The sequence below is a fragment of the Aquarana catesbeiana genome, linkage group LG02 (genome assembly GCF_042186555.1).
Source record: "Aquarana catesbeiana isolate 2022-GZ linkage group LG02, ASM4218655v1, whole genome shotgun sequence".
In the NCBI taxonomy this organism is placed as follows: Eukaryota; Metazoa; Chordata; class Amphibia; order Anura; family Ranidae; genus Aquarana; species Aquarana catesbeiana.
Genome location: NC_133325.1, coordinates 788,967,582 through 788,984,647, shown reverse-complemented (window position 1 = coordinate 788,984,647; position 17,066 = coordinate 788,967,582). Strand labels below are relative to the sequence as shown.

Below are 17,066 nucleotides of genomic sequence, written 5' to 3'. Positions count from 1 at the left end.
TCGAGAGATATAGATATAGAGAGATATAGGTATCAAGAGATAGACAGAAAATATATATATATATATTAATCAGCCCTACCTATTTGCCCGTTGGTGGGATGACCTGAGCTTTTGGGTGTCACAAACTGGTTGTCTGCATCCGCTTCTTTGCCTGTTGATGGATGACGAGATGCCGGATGGGAACGCTCTTCATTTATTATCTGGTAAGCCCTGGAAGAAGATTGGGAAAACATTCATATAACACAGAACCTTCATAGAGTGCAGATGAAAGGCTCCGCCTTCCATGGAATTTACTAATTAATAACTTCCCATAATAGAGGATCTATTACTATTCAATCCAAATGTTTATTCTATACGGTCAAAAAAAAAAAAAGATGTAAAAAGAAGAACAAACTCACCTGTCAGTGGTAAGGTTGGGCTGGAAAGTAATGGAGACGTCCACTTCATCATCATCATCATCATCATCATCATCTTCTGACTGACTCTCATCCACATCATTAAGAGCCTAAATCAAATATTTCCAATCATAAACTTTCTGACGTACATCTAAAACATACAAAGTCTCATATACAGCAAGTGCAAGTCCTGAACATCAGGAGCCAGGAATTACACCCCATCTCCTAAAGCTTACAATTTCATCTCCCCCGGTATGTAGGATATACACTCACCGGCCACTTTATTAGGTACACCTGTTCAGTTGCTTGGTAACACAAATTGCTAAATCAGCCAATCACATGGCAGCAACTTAATGCATTTAGGCATCTAGATGAGGTGAAGATGACTTGCTGAAGTTCAAACCAAGCATCAGAATGGGGAAGAAAGGGGATTGAAGTGACTTTGAACGTGGAATGGTTGTTGGTGACAGACGGGCTGGTCTGAGTATTTCTGGGATTTTCACACACAACCATCTCTCAGGTTTACACAGAATGGTGGGAAAAAAGAGAAAATATCCAGTGAGCGGCAGTTGTGTGGAGGAGAATGCCTTTGTTGAGGTCAGAGGAGAATGGGCAGGTTTGTGTAAAATTTACAGCGTCTACAAACTATGTGATATATACTGGATTTTTTTTTTTTTTAACTAGTAATGGCGGCAATCAGCGATTTATAGCGGGACGGATATATTGCGGCGGATAAATCGGACACCTAGCTGAAAAAGTTTTTGGAAACCAGTGACACCAATACAGTGATCAGTGCTAAAAATATGCACTGTCACTGTACTAATGACACTGGCTGGAAAGGGGTTAACATCGGGGGAGATCAAAGGGTTACATGTGTTCCTAGGGAGTGCTTGCTAACTGTATGCGGGGAGGTGCTTTTACTATGGGAAGGTAGAGATCCGTGTTCCTGGTTTGTAGAAACACGGGATCAAAACCTTCCCATCTCACAGAACGTTGATCTGCCTTGTTCACATGGGCAGATTGTCGCTCTGCCTGTGTACCAAACGATCGGAGGGTCCCGGCAGACATCAAGTCCGCCAGACCCGCTGTGATTGGACACAGCGTGCGCACCCCCAGATTCCGAAGTACAGGATCAGGTACTAGGTAAATGATCCTGCCCAGGAGAGCCGCCTTGAGATAGAGATCATCCCATACATCATATACATCATATACATCATATACATCCCATACATAATATACCATACATCATATACATCCCATACATAATATACCATACATCATATACATCCCATACATCATATACATCCCATACATCATATACCATACATCATATACATCCCATACATCATATACATCCCATACATAATATACCATACATCATATACTCCCATACATCATATACATCATATACTCCCATACATCATATACATCCCATAATCCCATACAAGCACGTGGGCTGGATGCGAGAGGTGGATCAGCAGGATGTGTGTGTGTGTATATACACAGTCGGTGGTTAAACCAAATGGGTTGTTTTACAAGGTGATCGTTTACAATCACTTTAACTGCAACAGAGAGATGTTAGGTGACCTGTCAGGCTGTACTATTTCGCAGAGCTGTGTAAATCACAGGACCGGCTAGACAGAATTACAAAGTTTGCATTGAGCTGCATGTCTGGAGTTGAGGCTATAAACAAATTTCGTCTCTGTTACCTGGGAGTCCATGACGCTCTCGCTGAGGATGGACAGGCGGGTGGGAGGGTCTTTCTTCTGCACGATTGGACCACAAGAGGTTTCCAAGTCGCAGGATGGAGCCATTGTGACATTAGGAAAGCCTGGAGTTATAAAAAGGGACAAATTGGTGACTACTGAAATACCATACACCTATATAGACATGTCTACAGACACCAGAATAGATCAGAGGCACACACTGGTGTATACACTATATTACCCAAAGTATTGGGACGCCTGCCTTTACACGCACATAAACTTTAATGACATCCCAGTCTTAGTCTGTAGGGTTCAATATTGAGTTGGCCCACCCTTTGCAGCTATAACAGCTTCAACTCTTCTGGGAAGACCGTCCACAAGGTTTAGGAGTGTGTCTATGGGAATGTTTGACCATTCTTCCAGAAGCGCATTTGTGAGGTCAGGCACTGATGTTGGACAAGAAGGCCTGGCTTGCAGTCTCCAATCTAATTCATCCCAAAGGTGTTCTATCGGGTTGAGGTCAGGACTCTGTGCAGGCCAGTCAAGTTCTTCCACCCCAAACTCGCTCATCCGTGTCTTTATGGACTTTGCTTTATGCACTGGTCCAAATCATTTGGTGGAGGGGGATTATGGTGTGGGGTTGTTTTTCAGGGGTTGAGATTGGCCCCTTAGGTCCAGTGAAGGGGACTCTTAAGGCGTCAGCATACCAAGACATTTTGGACAATTTCATGCTCCCAACTTTGTGGGGACAGTTTGGGGACGGCCCCTTCCTGTTCCAACATGACTGCGCACCAGTGCACAAAGCAAGGTCCATAAAGACATGGATGAGCGAGTTTGGAGTGGAGGAACTTGACTGGCCTGCACAGAGTCCTGACCTCAACCCAATAGAACACCTTTGATATAAATTATAGCGGAGACTGCAAGCCAGGCCTTCTCGTCCAACATCAGTGCCTGACCTCACAAATGCTCTTCTGGAAGAATGGTCAAACATTCCCATAGACACACTCCTAAACCTTGTGGACAGCCTTCCCAGAAGAGTTGAAGCTGTTATAGCTGTAAAGGGTGGGCCAACTCAATATAGAACCCTACGGACTAAGGCGCTATTAAAGTACATGTGTGTGTAAAGGCAGGTGTCCCAATACTTTTGGTAATATAGTGTATATGGGAGGTAGAAATAGGACTCATAGACATGTATAAATAAGTTTATTTATTCCTCCCTAACACAATACATGATCTTTTTTCGCTTGCAGCAATGATATAAAACAGAAATCTTTGTATCAGATCCATAAGCCAACATTACTTTCAATAGAAAACAAACATTCTATATTAAATATTTACCTACAAGGTGTCAGTAATATCACAGACTGCGGTGTCAATGTCAGTAACAACCTGCCCCAGATGTCTCTTCTCTTGCCCCGAGGTGACTCTCTAGCTGTATTGGTGCACTTATAACATAACAATGGAGTCCTGTCCAATGAGGCTGTGATGATTTTTTGTCTATAGGCCGGGCGGGAGCTTTCTTGTTCAGGGTGGACATCATGTGACGTCTACATTTGTTTACCAAAAAATAAAAAACCCAGTGGTGATTAAATACCACCAAAAGCTCTAGTCATGTGAAAAAAAAATAAAAAATGATAAAAATGTCACATGGTTACAGTGTTACATGACTGCGGCGCAATTGTCGCTCAAAGTGTAACAGCGCTGAAAGCTGGAAATTGTCCTGGGCAGGAAGGGGGTGAAAGTTCATATTTAACCTCTTCAAATCTTTGATGGTGTCTACTGTGTCCAAAGACTGAAGAGGATAAACAAGCTCATGGCTCAGCAGGCTTTGGGCTTTTGTGTAAGAGTGATCTGGGCAGCTGTAGAGCCGCTTTATCACTTTTGTTTGTATTGTTAGACTGATTATTTGGATCAGTTGGTGACCCTGATGTAAGGGGGGGGGCACACTGATGGGGACCCCCATGTAAGGGGGGGGGACTCTGATGGGGACCCCGATGTAAGGGGGGGGGACTCTGATGGGGACCCCGATGTAAGGGGGGGGGGACTCTGATGGGGACCCCGATGTAAGGGGGGGGGGACTCTGATGGGGACCCCGATGTAAGGGGGGGGGGGGGACTCTGATGGGGACCCCGATGTAAGGGGGGGGGGACCCCGATGTAAGGGGGGGGGACTCTGATGGGGACCCCGATGTAAGGGGGGGGGGACTCTGATGGGGACCCCGATGTAAGGGGGGGGGGGGGACTCTGATGGGGACCCCGATGTAAGGGGGGGGGGACTCTGATGGGGACCCCGATGTAAGGGGGGGGGGGACTCTGATGGGGACCCCGATGTAAGGGGGGGGGGACTCTGATGGGGACCCCGATGTAAGGGGGGGGGACTCTGATGGGGACCCCGATGTAAGGGGGGGGGGACTCTGATGGGGACCCCGATGTAAGGGGGGGGGGGACTCTGATGGGGACCCCGATGTAAGGGGGGGGGGGACTCTGATGGGGACCCCGATGTAAGGGGGGGGGGGACTCTGATGGGGACCCCGATGTAAGGGGGGGGGGGACTCTGATGGGGACCCCGATGTAAGGGGGGGGGGACTCTGATGGGGACCCCGATGTAAGGGGGGGGGACTCTGATGGGGACCCCGATGTAAGGGGGGGGGGGACTCTGATGGGGACCCCGATGTAAGGGGGGGGGGACTCTGATGGGGACCCCGATGTAAGGGGGGGGGACTCTGATGGGGACCCCGATGTAAGGGGGGGGGGACTCTGATGGGGACCCCGATGTAAGGGGGGGGGACTCTGATGGGGACCCCGATGTAAGGGGGGGGGGACTCTGATGGGGACCCCGATGTAAGGGGGGGGGGGGGACTCTGATGGGGACCCCGATGTAAGGGGGGGGGGGGGACTCTGATGGGGACCCCGATGTAAGAGGGGGGGGGGGGACTCTGATGGGGACCCCGATGTAAGGGGGGGGGGGGGACTCTGATGGGGACCCCGATGTAAGGGGGGGGGGGGGACTCTGATGGGGACCCCGATGTAAGGGGGGGGGGGGACTCTGATGGGGACCCCGATGTAAGGGGGGGGGGGACTCTGATGGGGACCCCGATGTAAGGGGGGGGGGACTCTGATGGGGACCCCGATGTAAGGGGGGGGGACTCTGATGGGGACCCCGATGTAAGGGGGGGGGGACTCTGATGGGGACCCCGATGTAAGGGGGGGGGACTCTGATGGGGACCCCGATGTAAGGGGGGGGGACTCTGATGGGGACCCCGATGTAAGGGGGGGGACTCTGATGGGGACCCCGATGTAAGGGGGGGGGGACTCTGATGGGGACCCCGATGTAAGGGGGGGGGGACTCTGATGGGGACCCCGATGTAAGGGGGGGGACTCTGATGGGGACCCCGATGTAAGGGGGGGGGACTCTGATGGGGACCCCGATGTAAGGGGGGGGGGGGACTCTGATGGGGACCCCGATGTAAGGGGGGGGGACTCTGATGGGGACCCCGATGTAAGGGGGGGGGGACTCTGATGGGGACCCCGATGTAAGGGGGGGGGACTCTGATGGGGACCCCGATGTAAGGGGGGGGGACTCTGATGGGGACCCCGATGTAAGGGGGGGGACTCTGATGGGGACCCCGATGTAAGGGGGGGGACTCTGATGGGGACCCCGATGTAAGGGGGGGGGGGACTCTGATGGGGACCCCGATGTAAGGGGGGGGGACTCTGATGGGGACCCCGATGTAAGGGGGGGGACTCTGATGGGGACCCCGATGTAAGGGGGGGGGGACTCTGATGGGGACCCCGATGTAAGGGGGGGGGACTCTGATGGGGACCCCGATGTAAGGGGGGGGACTCTGATGGGGACCCCGATGTAAGGGGGGGGACTCTGATGGGGACCCCGATGTAAGGGGGGGGACTCTGATGGGGACCCCGATGTAAGGGGGGGGGACTCTGATGGGGACCCCGATGTAAGGGGGGGGGACTCTGATGGGGACCCCGATGTAAGGGGGGGGAACTCTGATGGGGACCCCGATGTAAGGGGGGGAACTCTGATGGGGACCCCGATGTAAGGGGGGGGAACTCTGATGGGGACCCCGATGTAAGGGGGGGAACTCTGATGGGGACCCCGATGTAAGGGGGGGAACTCTGATGGGGACCCCGATGTAAGGGGGGGAACTCTGATGGGGACCCCGATGTAAGGGGGGGAACTCTGATGGGGACCCCGATGTAAGGGGGGGAACTCTGATGGGGACCCCCGTGTAAGGGGGGGCACTCTGATGGGGACCCCGGTGTAAAGGGGGGGAACTCTGATGATAACATACAAATTTGGATGCTAGCACAAATATATAAAAAAGTATCACAGACAGGTAATTACTAGCAATACTAGTACTCCCATGAATAAGTCTACCTATGACGAAACATGTCGGGGTCGTGGCTGTGAGACGTGACGCGAGCGCTGTCAGCCACACAGGAGGTTAGGAATTCGAGTGCACGGAGGAGCGGAGGTTTAAGATTATAGCCCAGCAGCACACCTCGGGTCCGCCGTGACCGCTGGTTATAAGGTTTTATCCACAAAAGTTGAAGATTGTTGTGAATTGCACATGTTTTCTGCTGGTTTTATCTTTTTAAGAATGTGGGTGCATTATGTGAAGATTGCAGTGGTTTTAATAAATTTTGTTTGCTGGTTCACACTATTGGAACATTTATTTTCTTTTATGTGGATCCATTGAATAACTATCACCATGGACATCGAATGATTTATTTGCCCTGGAGTGTGGTAAAATAAGCGTTTTGTTGCCTTGCATGAGAACGCTGGCAATATAAATCGGTGAGTGTATGTGTGGAGGGTGTGATTCACTGACACGGTGGTGAGGTGGAAGACACACGGAGACACTCGTTTGTGGTCATCAAAAATTGAGAAGATTTTTTGTGGGACACTTGATTTATATTTCGTCACCAATTATATGTTGTCACATACAGCTCCTTGTGGGCTGTTTTTTCAAATATATGGACTTTGATGTGGATGGTGATATTTCACAGCATGGAGTGAAATGTTTGTACACATTTATTTCACTTAAGTGTCACACACATATATATATATATATATATATATATATATATATATATATATATATACACACCGTATATACCTCGAGTATAAGTCGAGTTTTTCAGCACATTTTTTTGTGTTGAAAGTGCCCCCCTCGACTTATACTGGAGTCAAGCACTTTTCTGCAGCAAAAAATTTCATTTTCCGAACCGACTTTGGGGCCCCGTATCTCAGGGCCACTTGGTGCTAGGAACCCCAAATTTGGAATACAAACCCAGTGAACCGGTCCCACAATATATCCAAAGATAAAGTTCCTAGCACTAAGTGGCCCTGAGATACGGGGCCCCAAAATCGGTTCGGAAAATGTCATTCTCTGCTGCAGAAAAGTGCTTGACATTTTCTTAACCGATTTTTGGGGCCCTGTATCTCGGGGCCACTTGGTGCTAGAAACCCCAGCTTTGTATATTTTATGGTGCTAGTTCCACTGGGTTTTCACACCAAATTTGTGGTTCTTAGCACTAAGTGGCCCCAAGATACGGGGCCCCAAATTCGGTCAACTGTGTCCATCTGCAGCAATGTCATTTTGGGACCCTTTGGGTTCAGAGACCCCAAATTTTGGCTGCAGCTAGGGGGCATCTAGGAACCCTTAACTACCGAGTTTGAAGTTCGGGGGACCTATGGCTGCAAATGGGCACAGTGAGGCTGCAAATGGGCATTGTTGACCCTCTTTTCCACTTACAGTAGCTGTGCATTTCTCACCCTCGTCTTATACTTGGGTCAATAAGTTTTTCCCATTTTTTCGTGGTAAATTAGGGCCTCGACTTATACTCGGAATGACTTATACTCGAGTATATACGGTATAAATATAAAAATTCACTGTCACTTGATATATGATTTATGGTTTGCTAATATTAGTAGATTACACGAAGGTGTAAAGAGCATCAGTAGAGGGTACCACCACTATTGTGTTATTAATATTTTGGTATTTAAGTTGTTTAGAGCGCCTCATATTTACCCTACGTGTCTGGCTGTGGTCACCTGGTGAGGGGCCAACATTTAGGATTAAATATTTGGTTCATGTATATTTATTTTTAAAGGGGCAGCTCGACACCATTTACAATTTTGCTTTGATTTGAAGTTTATTTTAGCAATTTTTGGGGTTCATTTAGGGTTTCAGTGGCGCGGTGGAGGGGTTTTCTGTTTGAAGGGTGGTTTATCATCCAGGATACCTATACAACATTAAAATGGCTGCAGACAGACTCAGTGGAGGGAGATTTCTGCAGCATTTTTGGCAAGTACAGAATCACAGTATATATAAAATAATATGCAAAGTGGTTGGAGGGAAGCTTCAGAATGGCAAAGATGTTTTTGTTACAAATGATGTGAGCAGACTGCAGTTCCTCTTGAACACCTCACTGATGTGCACCGATTTCCTCCAGACAACAAATATTAGAACTTTAAATTTCACCTGAAAAGTTCGGATAACTCAAAGATTACAGAAAGTCTCCATAGTAATATCAGTGTCACCTGTGTGCCTGCGGGGGGCGTCTCCGAAGAGGTCCTTCACCACAGACATGGCACGGTCCGATCTCTCCAGAACATCCTTCATCTGATACTGATCAGAAATAATCTAATAGAGAGAAAAGAAATAAAATATTACACAGAATAAAATCCTCACCGACTTCTGATGTATCCACACTGAGCAATCCTGACAGATCATTATCAATTCACATGAGCAAAACATCACATAGAATTATAGAGCACAACATATGAAATACATTTCCTGACATTTCTGTTACCATTAATGTTAAAGTTTAATCATCACACAATCACCGGACACTTTATTAGGTACACCTTGCTAGTACCGGGTTGGACCCCCTTTGGCCTTCATTCTTGGTGGAATAAATACAATGAGGTGTTGAAAACGTTCCTCAGAGATTTTGCTCCATAGTGACATGATATCATCACACAGTTGCTGCAGATTTGTCGGTTGCACATCCATGAGGCCAATCTCCACCACATCCCAAAGGCTCTCTATTGGATGAGATGTGGTGAGTGTGGAGGCCATTGGAGTACAGGGACCTCATTGTCCAGTGGTGAGATGATTGGAGATTTGTGACATGGTGCATTATCCTGCTGGAAGGAGCCATCAGAAGATGGGGACACTGTAGTCATAAAGGGATGGACATGGTCACCAACAATACTCAGGTAGGTCGTGGTGATTAAATGATGCTCAATTGGTACTAAGGGGCCCAAAGTGTGCCAAGAAAATATCCCCCCCACCATTACACCCCCACCACCAGCCTGAACCGGTGATATCCCATCCCCCACACCATAACACCCCCACCACCAGCCTGAACCGGTGATACAAGGCAGGATGGATCCATGCACCAAATTCTGACCCCACCATCTGAATGTCGCGGCTGAAATCCAGACTTATCAGACCAGGCAACGTTTTTCCAATCTTCTATTGTCCAATTTTGGTGATCCTGTGTGACTTGTAGCCTCAGTTTCCTGTTCTTATCTGACAGGAGTGGCACCCGGTGTGGTCTTCTGCTGCTGTAACCCATCTGCTACCAGGTTGGATGTGTTGTGTGTTCAGAGATGGTATTATGTATACCTTGGATGTAACGAGGGGTTATTTCAGTTACTGTTGCCTTTCTATCAACTCAAACCAGTCTGCTCATTCTCCTCTGACCTCTGACATCAACAAGGCATTTTCCTCCACACAACTGACGCTCACTGGATATTTTCTCTTTTTCCCACCATTCTCTGTAAACCCAAAAGATGGTTGTGTGTGAAAATCCCAGAAATACTCAGACCGGCCCGTCTGGCGCCAACAACCATGCCACATTCAAAGTCACTTCAATCCCCCTTCTTCCCCATTCTGACGCTCGGTTTGAACTTCAGCAAGTCGTCTTCACCACGTCTAGAAGACTAAATGCATTGAGTTGCTACCATGTGATTGGCTGATTAGCATTTTGTGTTCCCAAGAAATTGAACAGGTGTACCTAATAAAGTGTCCGGTGAGTGGATATCCGTACTGTCGGTGGGAGGGGTTTAAGCTAAAAACCTGGAAGCGGATTGGTTTCTGTGCGGAGCTGCACCGGATTTTACACTCTCCAGTTTTAGTAAATTCTCCCCACAGTGTGTAGAGAAGATGAGGTTGTGTATTGTGATATATTATTAATATTGTGAAAATACTCTTCCAATACCTCCATCATCAGGGCCAGTCGCCTCTCCTCCAGCGGGTCGGCAGCTCCTCCATTTTGTTTCCTCCACTTCTTCTTTAGGGATCTCTTCTGAAGTTCCCACTGCGCCAGACGCTGGTTTTTAGATTTGTGGATCTCGTGTCTGTGGGCCTAGAAACAGATAAAAAATGATTAAAACAAAAACAAACTTTGCATAAAAGCTAAAATCTTGAAGAGGGTGGCTTAACCATTTTTGGCTGGTTGGCTCCCTTGCGCAAATCGCCCGTAGATGTACGGCGGGCGCTTTAAGAGGAATAGGGGGCGCGCTCATGCCGTGTGCCCCGCAGCCACGATGTCCGCTGGGCACCCGCGATCGCTCCTGACAGAGACAGAGCAGAGAATGGCAGGTTGGCTCCCCTGCACAAATAGCCATAGCTGTACGTCAGGGGCTTTAAGGAGGTATAGGGGCACCCGCGATCGCTCAGTGGCTATTTTTTTTAGCTCCGATCGCTGTATAAAATGTTAATGGTCCCAAAAAAGTGTCAAAAAGTGTCCGATCTGTCCGCAGCAATGTCGCAGTCCCGTAAAAAAAATTAAAAATAATAAATGGCAGATCGCCGGCATTACTAGTAAAATAATTAAAATGCCATAAATCTATCCCCTATTTTGTAGATGCTATAAGTCTTTGGCAAACCAATCAATATACACTTATTGCGATTTTTTTTGTACCAAAAATATGTAGAAGAATACGTATCGGCCTAAACTGATGAAGAAAGTTTATTTTTTTTTTAGATTTATAATAGCAGAAAGTAAAAAATATTGTGTTTTTTTTCAAAATTGTCGCTCTTTTTTTGTTTATAGCACAAAAAATAAAAACCGCAGAGGTGATCAAATACCACCAAAAGCAATCTCTATTTGTGGGGGAAAAAAGGACGTCAATTTTGTTTGGGTACAGTGTCGCACGACCGCGCAATTGTCAGTTAAAGCGACGCAGTGCCATATCACAGAAAATGGCCTGGTCATTAAGGGGGCAAATCCTTCTGGGGTCTGAAGTGGTTAAGGTAAGTATATGTCACAGACTGAGGTACAAGGATGAGGGAGGCCGGAAGTTGCACAAGATGTTGCGATCCATCGCACATCCTTGGAAAACCGAGCAGCGCGCTCATGAACTATCCTGAGAACCCAAAGCCCCCCAATCTGGGCACAGGTAGTGATCAAACACACTGACACTCAGCAATCACAGCCTGCAATAATGACAGCACCCCCTAGAGCAGGGGTATTGAATTAAAATTCACTGAGGTCTGATCATTTCCTTCCAACAGGAGGTCCAAATCGCATGTTTGTGCGATGTCTAAGATCCTTCCCATCACAACGCCTCAGTTTATATCACAATCTGTTCTTACATCAGTGTCCACTCCCCCTTCACATCAACAAACCCCCCCCACCTTTACATCAACAACCCCCCCAGCCCCGCCCACCTTTACATCAACAACCCCCAGCCCCGCCCACCTTTACATCAACAACCCCCCCAGCCCCGCCCACCTTTACATCAACACCCCCCCAGCCCCGCCCACCTTTACATCAACACCCCCCCAGCCCCGCCCACCTTTACATCAACACCCCCCAGCCCCGCCCACCTTTACATCAACACCCCCCAGCCCCGCCCACCTTTACATCAACACCCCCCCCAGCCCCGCCCACCTTTACATCAACACCCCCCCCAGCCCCGCCCACCTTTACATCAACACCCCCCCAGCCCCGCCCACCTTTACATCAACAACCCCCCCCCAGCCCCGCCCACCTTTACATCAACACCCCCCCAGCCCCGCCCACCTTTACATCAACAACCCCCCCCCAGCCCCGCCCACCTTTACATCAACAACCCCCCCCAGCCCCGCCCACCTTTAGATCAACAACCCCCCAGCCCCGCCCACCTTTAGATCAACAACCCCCCAAGCCCCGCCCACCTTTACATCAACAACCCCCCCAGCCCCGCCCACCTTTACATCAACAACCCCCCCAGCCCCACCCACTTTTACATCAACAAACCCCCCAGCCCCGCCCACCTTTACATCACCCCCCACAGCACAGCCCTTTTACATCACCCCCCCTTTCACAGCATTGTCCCACATCACATCACCCACCCACAGCACTACAGCACTTACATTGGGTATTATATTCTGTTCACTAAAATTCACTTCTGTGTATTTTTTTTGAAAAAAAGCGTTAGAAAAACCGCTTCGCACATACAGTGTAACATAAAACATTGCAACACCCTTCAATTTATTCTCTAGGACCTCTGCTTTATATATATATATATATATATATATATATATATATATATATATATATATATATATATATATATACACATACACATACATATACACACACACACAGCTCAAAATTTCAAGTCCTGAGCTACTAGCCAGGCCTCAAGGGTTACTCGCCACCAGTTGCCCCGCCCCTAAACACCCCCATATCAATTAAACTATGTTTTATGCAGAATTAAGTTATAAAAATAAATATGAACAACAACTTTATATGTCCAACAATGCAGCCTACGAGAGAGGAGAGCCGCCGCCCGGATGATCAGAGCGCCGAGAACATAACAGCTTTCATTTCATGTTCTCGCCGCTCCGTCAAATACAGCCCCTCCCCCTTGTCCGGGGAACTTTGATAGACAGATCACCCGTCCCAGGATTGGACAGGTGATCTATCAAAGTGCCCGGACAAAGAGGAGGGGCTGTATGTGACGGCGCGCGGTGGGGAACACACAGCTATTGAAATGAAAGCTGTTATGTTCCCGGCGGTCAGATCATCCGGGCGGCGGCTCTCCTCTCTTCCCCTCCGATCGCTGGGAGAACAGCTCCCATAATACAACCCGCCTGCCGGCGGTGCTCGCCCCCCCCCCTCCCCGCTCCCAGGCAGCCATAGATCGCCAGCCCCACATACCTACATTAATACGTACGTACATCCCTCAAAAAGGTTTGGGAGTTCTAAGTAAATTTAAATCTAAATCTAGCAAAAAAAAAAAAGATAAAATTTTACACATAAGAGAGAAGCGTCAGAATAGGCTTTAGTAGCAAGTGGTTATCTGTCTCCCCCCCCTCTGATGCCACATTTGGCAGCTTTGGGGGGGGTTACCTGTCCCCACTTCCAGGAGACATCGGCGCGGTGTGGTACGTCAGAAGTTCAGCCCCCCTCCTCCTCCTTCCCCCGCTGCCGGACCATTCAGAAAGCACAGTAGGGTATTGGCTGTAAAGCCGCACGGCTTCACTGCTGGTTTCTCTTACAAGCAATGATGGCTGGCTGGAGGACCCGAGAGCTGCTGGAAACATCGGTTTTGGTGCCGACATCGCTGGATCCCTGGACAGGTAAGTGTTCTGTTATTAAAAGTCAGCAGCTACAGTAAGTGAAGTTTCTGACTTTTAATTTTTCTGTGGGGGCGGGGGAGGGGGGGGGCAAAACTCCGCTTTAAACTTGATAATAATAATAATGGATCTCAGCTCACATAAATCACACAAAAATAAAATAAACCTCTATGAAGATTACTACAATCACTCACCAGCTCCTCTGGGGTGGCCCGGTGTACATTGAGATCTTGAACTGAGCTCTGAAAACACAGCAGAGTGATGGGTCATTGATAACATATATATCCTGCAGATACTGAGTGTACGGATGGGAGGGGGAGGGGATAACACAGACAGGAGCGGTGGGGAAGTCTCAGCATTTTCACAAGTTTTGGATCCCATTGGAGCAAAGTCTTAACCTAGGCTGGTACTTCCAGGTATGGAGGAACATGTGACTCACCCTTGTGACAGTTCTGGGCCAATCAGCATAGTCCACATTGCTGTCTTAGTTACAACCCTAGCAACAGGCACCTGACACAAGGCCCCCTTCCTGTTCCACCTGGTGGGTGAATAGAGCAGCCGGGGGGAGGGCAAGCATTTGTGCCCGGGCAAGCCTGCAATAAGAAAACCTGTTGCCCTGCTCTGCATGGTTAAAGCAATGCCAGGCAAAGCGAAGATTAAAACTGAAACCCAAAAAAATTCAGCCACTTTGTAAAAAATGCTGGATAACTATGGATTAGATCCAACGAGGTGCACGCCACCTTGTGGACTTATCTTTTTCCTTTTTTTCCTGAGTGCTGGGAGTACAGCTATCACTACATTTCCAGAGCTCCAACACTGAACCTTCTCAGTTCCAGCAGCTGCAGAGCTGGACCCCCCCCCCCCCCCCTCCATCTGCCCCAATCACAATGCGCTATGTATTATGTGAAAGCATTTACAAAATACAAAGCCTCCTGTGAATGGGGGGAAGAGCAAAGAAGCTTTTTTTTGAGAATACAAAGTCTCTCCTGTCAGGTCAGCTATCGCTATACTTCCGGCACTCAGTAAAACTGTAAATAAAAGCAATTAGGTGGCATGCACCTCATTAGATTTAACCAACAATATGCCAGCACATTTTACAAAGCCTTCTGTAAATGGACAGCAAAAAGTGGGGACGTCAGAGACGCTGTGGGTGAGCACACAAAGTCTCTCCTGTCAGCTATCGCTATACTTCTGGTGCTCAAGAAAACTGTAAATAAGAGCAATTAGGTGGCAGGCGCCTCACTGGATTCAACCAACAGAATGCCAGTACATTTTACAAAGCCTTCTGTGAATGGGCAGTAGAAGGTGGGGGCGGGCAGAGACTCTGTGTGTGAGAAGATAAAGTCTCTCCTGTCAGAGTGCTGGGGGTATAGTGATCGCTGTACCCCTGACGCTCAGTAAAACTGCCAATGGTAAATAAAAAGCAATAAGTCCATAAGGTGGCACGCACCTCATTGGATTTAACCCCATAGAATGCCAACACATTGTACAAAGTGGCTGTCTAAACCCAAAACCAACAATATAATATAGCAATATATTAATATATTGCAGCTTACTAGTCCTTGGTGTGGTGGCTGCATTCATTTTCTTTTTTTTCAAGCTCTCTTGCCATCTTTCCACCTGGCAATTCTGCAAATAACACACGTCCGGTGGTCCCTGAGCGGCTACGTCACTCCTTTCCTGTTCCTATGGAGGGGGCCATGGCTGGCAACCAAGGCTGCTCTCCTGATTAGACTATCTCTTCTGCATCTCTTCCTCTATATGCCATGGGGGGGGGCAGGGTAATCGGAAGTTTACATAAGAGAACCAGGAAGAAATATTGTTCAACACAGGTCACAGGAAGTGACCAGGACACCGCATTTCTGGCAGGATCAACTGGTATTTTCTGCATTTGCTGTGAACGTTATTAGCTTGAAGGGGAAAAAAAAAAAAATTGAATGCAGCCACCATAGCGAAGGAAAGTAAAGCTGCAGCATTTTACATTTCTGTGCTCGGGTTTAGTTATCCTTTAAGGAAGTGAATATCCATTCTTCAGATATCACAAAATATGAATCCCTCTTGTTGGAAGTCAGTAATTCTATTCTGTACAACCTGCAGCCCCAGAACCCGGGGGGGTCCCCGCACCCCCAGAACACTCACATCCCACGCCTGCCGCGCTTGTGTCCTCTTCCTATTGGTGGTTTTCTTCACACCGGGGCGACCGTACCGCACAGACATCTGTCAGGAGGAGAAATGATCTGTATTATTCCAGCACAAAGCGACTTCTGACCCCGCCACCCACACTCACCAGCCCCCCCCCCCCATACCTGCTCAGGACACCCCTAATACATCACTCCCACTGACACCCCAAGATCTACAAACCCCCCCCCCATCCCCCACACCTATCACTGACATCCTCAGAACCCCCGACATACACTCCAAATCCCCCAACACTCACCAGAGACACCCCAAGTCCCCCGCCAGTGAAATACTCAGAACCCCCGACATTCACTGACACCCTCAGATCTCCAAAACCGGCCAGTGACATCTCAGAACCCCGACACTAATCAATGACATCCTAGAATTCCACACACTCCTGACACCCACCCCATGAGAATCCTTCAACCATTCAGCTATACCCCCGCAACACCAACCAGGGACACCCCCAATGCCAACCAGGGACACCCCCAACGCCAACCTGGGACACCCCCAACGCCAACCTGGGACACCCCCAACCAGTGAGACTCAACACCAACCAGCGACACCCCCCCAGCGCCAACCAGTAACACCCCTAACACTAATCAGCGCCAACCAGTAACACCACTAACACTAATCAGCGACACCCCCTCCCCACGCCAACCAGTGACACCTCCAACGCTAACAGAAACACCTCCAATCAGTGACATCAACAAATGAGACTCAATAGCAACCAGCAACACCCCCCAACACCAACCAGTGAAACCCCCAACACTAATCAGCAATCCCTTCCAACTAGTGACACCCACAACGAGTGAATCTCACAATGCCAACCAGGGACATCCTCAACCAGTAATACCCCCCAACACCAACCAGTGAGACTTACAACCCAAACCAGTGACACCATCAATGACACCCCTAATGCTAATCAGAAACCCCTTCCAACCAGCGACACCTTCCAACCAGTGACACCTCCAACGCCAACCAGTGACCCCTTCCAACCAGCGACCCCTTCCAACCAGTGACACCTCCAACACCAACCAGCGACCCCTTCCAACCAGTGACACCTCCAACGCCAACCAGTAAACCCTTTCCAACCAGCGACACTTCCAATGCCAACCAGAGACCCCTTCAAACCAGTGATACCTCCAACACCAACCAGCGACCCCTTCCAACGCCAACCAG

At 48.7% G+C, this 17,066-nt stretch overlaps 1 protein-coding gene across 2 annotated transcripts in view; it reads right to left on the bottom strand.

Annotated features, from left to right (window-relative positions):
* Positions 1-17,066, bottom strand: part of SPICE1 (spindle and centriole associated protein 1) — an 86,146-nt gene that overhangs the window by 29,067 nt on the left and 40,013 nt on the right. For both annotated transcript variants that reach the window (XM_073617454.1, XM_073617455.1), the window contains exons 2-8: positions 15,846-15,923; positions 13,901-13,948; positions 10,357-10,503; positions 8,669-8,771; positions 2,105-2,226; positions 399-505; positions 80-210 (exon numbers count right to left, since the gene is read on the bottom strand). In XM_073617454.1, coding sequence (XP_073473555.1) covers positions 80-210; positions 399-505; positions 2,105-2,226; positions 8,669-8,771; positions 10,357-10,503; positions 13,901-13,948; positions 15,846-15,923 — 736 coding nt within the window. The remainder of the gene's footprint in view (positions 1-79; positions 211-398; positions 506-2,104; positions 2,227-8,668; positions 8,772-10,356; positions 10,504-13,900; positions 13,949-15,845; positions 15,924-17,066) is intronic.